The 6,448-nt window shown below is 44.5% G+C and overlaps 1 protein-coding gene across 1 annotated transcript in view; it reads left to right on the top strand.

Annotated features, from left to right (window-relative positions):
* The first annotated feature begins 1,733 nt into the window (after positions 1-1,733).
* LOC113573026 (calcium-activated potassium channel subunit alpha-1-like) overlaps positions 1,734-6,448 on the top strand; it is a 4,859-nt gene continuing 144 nt past the window's right edge. The window contains exons 1-6 of the mRNA XM_035529988.2: positions 1,734-1,888; positions 2,837-2,942; positions 3,079-3,161; positions 5,611-5,680; positions 5,776-5,931; positions 6,316-6,448. The exon at positions 6,316-6,448 is cut by the window's right edge and continues 144 nt beyond it. Coding sequence (XP_035385881.2) covers positions 1,827-1,888; positions 2,837-2,942; positions 3,079-3,161; positions 5,611-5,680; positions 5,776-5,931; positions 6,316-6,448 — 610 coding nt within the window. The 5' untranslated portion in view covers positions 1,734-1,826. The remainder of the gene's footprint in view (positions 1,889-2,836; positions 2,943-3,078; positions 3,162-5,610; positions 5,681-5,775; positions 5,932-6,315) is intronic.

The raw sequence follows: 6,448 nt of genomic DNA, 5'->3' as shown, positions 1-6,448 counted from the left end.
ACACCACAACACATCACATGACACCACAACACATCACATGACACCACATCACTTCGCATGCCTGAGCTTGTGGAGTCCGGGTCTTTCCAGCCGTTCCATTGTGGTTTAAACCACATCTTCATGAAGATGGTTCTAGATGATGAATCGGGTCTTCTGTTCTAAGATGTGTGATGATTATTAGTTCTGGCTCCACTTCTCCAGTCTGAACAGGGACCAAATACAGAAAGTTGAATGTTTCCTTGGTTACTTGAGGAAATATTGAACAACTCAGAAGACAGAAGCCCAAACAGGTTACTGTGACAAATGAAAAACCTAAGGATGTGTACTCTTTTTTTGGTTTGTGTATGTGCGTGCGTGTGTGTGTGTGCGTGTGTGCATGCGTATAGGTTTGAGGTTCCTTAGAGCGCTCCACCTTCTAGACCTGCCCAGGGTTCTGCAGACATTCAACATTCTGGAAAACAAGTGAGACACATTACAACCCCCTTTTCGTCTCTTACAAATCCCTCTCAGGCAGAGAGAATATACTGTTGACTTTCTTTTTCTGTTTTTTCTTCTCTTTCTCTCTCGCTCTGTCCTTTCTCTCATCCCTCTCAGCACCGCCATGAAACTTTCCCGTCTGGTTGCGGTCCTGGCTGGGTTTCTGCTCACTACGGCTGGGGTGGTCCACTTGGTGTGTGCTGTAGTCAGTCAGTTGACTTCCCAGACACACATACATTATAAAATACATCATAATATGAGTCAGGGCAGGTAACGTTTATTCATTTTATATTGGCTGCTTCTCCACAAGTAGCATAGAGAAGAGAGATTCTTCAGTCCAGTTGTGTGCACGTCCCTCTGTCCTCTGTACTCCACACCCTGGTGCTAGACTGCCACTCATCGCTGTATTGCTTTCATGAATGCACAAAGCTCATGATCATCTGGAAGAATGTTTTTTTTAGAAGCACTATTAGGTTACACTGGTTGGGCAACAGTTAGGTTTTACTGGTTCAGGCACTGAGATTCACTTTAGGGGAGCCAGGTTGCTGAGCCTCGTGATTCTTATGTATGTAATACACGGTGTGTGTGTGTGTGTGTGTTTGACTGTGCATGTTCAGCTGGAGAATTCTGGGGACTTTTGGAGTTCCCCACACTTTCTTACCTACTTTGATTGCGTGTACTTCCTGGTCGTAACCATATCGACAGTTGGTTACGGTGATGTAGACGTCACTACGACCTTTGGACGCTTCTTCATCATCATTTTCATCTCCATTGCATTGGTACTAACACACACACACACATACACACACACACATACACACACATACATACACACACATACATACACACACACACGGAAGCATTATCCTGGAGTGTTCTTGATAATCTCACAAATATAATCTTTATTTTCCTCCCAGGGTGTGTTTGCCAGCTACGTTCCTGAGGTGGTTGAAATCATCGTTAACAGGAAGCGCTTCAGTGGCAGCTACAGAAACACTTCCAGAGAGACGTGAGTGAGATATACACTCATCACCATATGGGAACACCAACCTTCCTCACTTAGTAACTGCCATGATAACAAGCTGTTGAGCATTAAATCTCGCTTACTTCAGTACTGTGTGTGTATGTGTGTTGTCTGTCAGTAACTTTTCAATGAGGACCAGCCTGCTCTGGGAAGAGAAACACTCGTGTAGCTGCGTGTCAGAGAGCACAGTCATGACTGGCCGGCTCCCTCACATTCTCCGTCTCGCTGCATCAGTTCTCCCACATTCCCTCTCCCTTCTCTGTCTGTTGTGCTTAGACACGTGGTGGTCTGCGGCCACATAACTCTAACCAGCGTCTCCGCATTTATGAAGGAGTTCCTGCACGAGGACAGAGGAGACGTGGACGTTAATGTCCTCTTCCTGGGCAGGTAGGACGTGTCCTGGACGACACACAACACACAATGCTAGCCAACATCACTAATACACACGGTGCAGGTAGCATTAGCCATCTGAGGTGACAGTAACTAGTTTCTGCTGGCGTTCACTCATTCATTCTCAGTGGCTAGAGATGAAGTGTTTATTTTTCAGTCTTGAGCATTTGAGATTACATGCCCTTTTTCCAACTTCAGGACACCAAACTACTACAAACTGGCAGAGAGAGAGAATGAACAGCTTTTTAAGCCCTCTTGTCTTAGGATCCTCTAGACTTCATCTAAAATAACTCTCTTGTAATTCTCGTGCAGTAGGTTCATTTTATACAGCTTTTAAATTTAGTTTTATGGGCAATGATCATTTAAGACTCTGTGAATTACCTAATGACCAGAAAACTGTCTTGAATCAGACCCTAAAGGAAGTAAAATGTAATTATTAATAGGTTTCTTTAAAAATCTGCTTTATTTTTTTTTAATGTACATTAATATAAAAAGCAATAGTTGAGTTGCATTACACTATATGAATTTTAATAGATTATATTAGATCATATGACATAAATGATTGGATTTCATCTTTGGATTTTCATCTATATGTTCATGCTCTGATGTTCTGAGAGGCTGCCGTGTGTCTGTAGTTTGTGGGGAGATGCTGCTGTGTGTCTGTAGTTTCTGAGGAGATGCTGACGTGTGTCTGTAGTTTGTGGGGAGATGCTGACGTGGGTCTGTAGTTTGTGGGGAGATGCTGCTGTGGGTCTGTAGTTTGTGGGGAGATGCTGACGTGGGTCTGTAGTTTGTGGGGAGATGCTGACGTGGGTCTGTAGTTTGTGGGGAGATGCTGACGTGGGTCTGTAGTTTGTGGGGAGATGCTGATGTGTGTCTGTAGTTTATGGGGAGATGCTGTCGTGTGTCTGTAGTTTATGGGGAGATGCTGTCGTGTGTCTGTAGTTTGCGTCCTGACCTGGAGTTGGAGGCCTTCTTCAATCTGCACTTCATGCATGCAACTTTCTTCCAGGGATCTGTACTAGAGAGAAAGGACCAGGAGAGAGTGATGGTACACACACACACACACACACACACACACACACACACACACACACACACACACACACACACACACACACACACACACAGTCTCTTTCTCTGCTATATTCTCACTTTATTCAACTTTTCTCCCCCTCTCTGTTCAGATGGATAAGGCCAGTGCCTGTCTGATTCTGTGTGATCGGTTTACTACTGATCACAATAACGAAGATTCTGCCAATCTCATGAGGTAACACGCACACGCGCACGCGCACGCACGACCCCTTGTAACGACCCCGTCTAGGCTGTGAGGCCGTAACTAGGAAAAGGAAGTACGAACTGCTAATGTAACGGAAGTTGTGACAAAGTGAACAGCAACAAAACAAAGAGAAGCACAAACGGAAGGTTTTTCAGTGTATTTTACAGAGGTTATGGTTCAAAAACAAACAAACAAACAAACAATCATACTGGTGCAAGTGTCTTCAGGAGTCACGCAAGCCAAAATAACACACATAACCCACACTAATTAACTAAAACTACACACTCACTAATCCTAACAACACAAGAAGCCTACAACAAACTTTCCTAACTCCCTAACACAAAAACAGAGACAAAACCCACACCCAACGGAAATGGCAGTCACTCCCTACCACCAGTGTCCAACACCAAAACACCAAACAAACAATATTTACATACTCTATATAAATGTATATATACACAGCTACCGAAGCAGGAGGGGCGAAGCCAAAGACGAAGTCCAAAAATGGGGGAAAACAAGGTCATACAAAACATCATACAAATGTTCAACTCAGCAAACCAACTCCAAACTAACACACAGTCTCCTCTCTCTCTCTCTCTCTCTCTCTCTCTCTCTCTCTCTCTCTCTCTCCTGGGAGGGGCCTTTAAATGGTCGACACAGTTGGCTGGGAAACCCAGCAAGGAACAGGGTGGAGTCTCAATCAGGGTGGAAATCCTGGCAGTAGATCTGTAACACATACACACACATCCATCTTTCTGTAACACCCCTCCCCATAAGCATGGACTTCCAGAGGATGTTCCAGCACACAAACAACAAAACAAGCCCAAATCATCAACATCTGGAAAGAGCATCTGTCACTACATTTTCTGAACTCTTTGATGCCAATATTAAACCCTTGGATGATCAGAGACCAACGCATTAAGCGTTGATTGGCATTAGCCATGTTCTGCAAGAACACGAGCGGATTGTGATCAGTGTATACGGTGATGGGGTCTGGACTACCACCAATATACACCTCAAAATGTTGTGAAGCTAGGAGGAGCGCGAGGGCTTCCTTTTCAATAGTGCTATAGGCCAGCTGGTGCTTCATGGACTTTCTAGAAAAATAACAAATAGGGAGATCTAGGCTTTGTGAGTCCTCTTGTTGGAGGACAGCACCATCTCCACTACCACTGGCTTCTACCTCGAGTGTAAAAGGACGAGTAAAATCAGGGGTTGGTAGAACAGGAGTGCTGCACAGCGACCATTCAAAAGGGGTGGTGTCACGAAGCAAATTTGTGAGTAAAAGTACATCAGAGAAGTTCCTACAAAAGCAACGATAAAACCCTGCCATGCCCAAAAAGCGTCGGAGTTGTCTTTTCGTCGCTGGGGGAGGAAAAGACTTGATTGCTTGTACTTTGGCATCAAGGGGACGCACACTACCACAACCCACCAGTTTCCCCAAGTAGACAACCTCACTCTTACCAAAATCACATTTTTCGAGATTAAGAACAAGGGAAGCATCCAATAGCTTCTTAAAAACAAGATCAAGCAATTGTACATGATGTTCCCAAGTGTTGGTATACACAACCACATCATCCAAATAGACTTCACAGTTAGGCACGTCACCTAAAACCATAATCATCAAACGCTGAAAGGTAGAAGGGGCATTCTTAAGACCGAAAGGCATTACCGTATATTGTAGGAAACATTCAGGGGTAGCAAATGCCGAAATGTCAGATGCACGAGAGGTTAACGGAACTTACCAATATCCCTTAAGTAAATCAAGCTTATTTACAAATCTAGCTGAACCAATCTTATCCACACAATGTTCCATTCGAGGCATTGGGAAGGAATCGGAAACAGTAACTGCATTTATTTTTCTGTAGTCAGTGCAGAAGCGGTATGTGCCATCTGGTTTTGGCACCAGAATGCACACACACACACTGAATCATTTATTAACACAGAACTATGCCTATGTATTAGCATCTGTTCCTTCAACTGTAATGACTTCCTCTTACTGAGGAGGCTGGGGGGAAAAAAAGGTTTATTTTCTTTTACATCATTTAGCTGACACTTTTATCCAAAGCAACTCACAATTATGAGTGAGTACAGCTTGAGCAACAGAGGGTTAAGGGTCTTGCTCAGGCGCCCCAACAGCAGGAATCTGGCAGTGGTGGAGCTTGAACCACCAACCTTTTGATTATCTAGTGACCAGGCTATGCACATCAACCAGGCTTCCAAATATAAATACAAACCACATAGCACTTGTTACCAAGGTTACTGAGTATTTCAAAAACCTTTAAACAAGTATCAAAATAACCACCCACTTCTATCAGAAATGCTTTTTGTTTCTGTTCCACATACGCACGCATATACACACATGTACACACACAGACACGTATTGTCCTAGTTGTCGTATGGATTATTTCTCGCTTTTTGCTCCTGTTTTGATTCCCAGAGTGATTTCCGTTAAGCAGTACTGTCCCAACACCAGAGTGATTGTGCAGATGCTTACACACTGCAGTAAAGTAAGTCTACACACTGCAGTAAATGCACGGCTCCCTGTTCCATCATAGCTGTTTGTCATTTACACAGCTCTGTCATGCCGCCCTGTGGTGTGCAGGCGTATCTGCAGAATGTACCCAACTGGGACAGGACTCACGGTGATGCCGTCATCTGCCTGGCAGAGCTCAAACTGGGCTTCATGGCACAGAGCTGCCAGGTGCCAGGACTCTCCACACTGCTTGCCAACCTGTTCACCATGCAGAGTGAAGTGGAGGTACCTTAGTGGGGTGGGCAGGGGTGTCTTCAGACTGTAAGACCAGCACCAGTGTAACAGTGTAACGACTATGTAAAGGTGTATGTATATATGTAACAGTGCACAAAATGTAAATTGTTGGCAATGGATAAAATGATGGTACTATTCTTGCTTCTCTCTCTCTCTCTTCCTCTCTCTCTTTCTCTCTATCACTCACTCTCTGCCTCTCCCTTTCTCTTTCTCTCTCTCCCTCTCTCTCTCTCTCTCCCTCTCTCTCTCTTCCTCTCTCTCTATCACTCTCTCTCTCCCTCTCCCTCCTCTCTCTCTCTCTCTCTCTCTCTCTCTCTCTCTCTCTCTCTCTCTCTCTCTCTCTCTCTCTCTCTCTCTCCATTCTGACCTCTGTAGAAGGAGGGACCCAGCTGGCAGAATCTCTACAGAAAGGGCTTGTACAATGAAATCTACACAGAGTATCTGTCTGCTTCTTTCACTGGTTTGACCTTTGCCCAGGCCAGCAAGTCAGTCCCTCTGAGACCAAGAA

This window comes from Electrophorus electricus, unplaced genomic scaffold (assembly GCF_041902795.1).
Source record: "Electrophorus electricus isolate QZ-2024a unplaced genomic scaffold, ASM4190279v1 Scaffold388, whole genome shotgun sequence".
NCBI classification, from domain to species: Eukaryota; Metazoa; Chordata; class Actinopteri; order Gymnotiformes; family Gymnotidae; genus Electrophorus; species Electrophorus electricus.
This window is presented reverse-complemented; position numbering and strand designations above follow the sequence as displayed.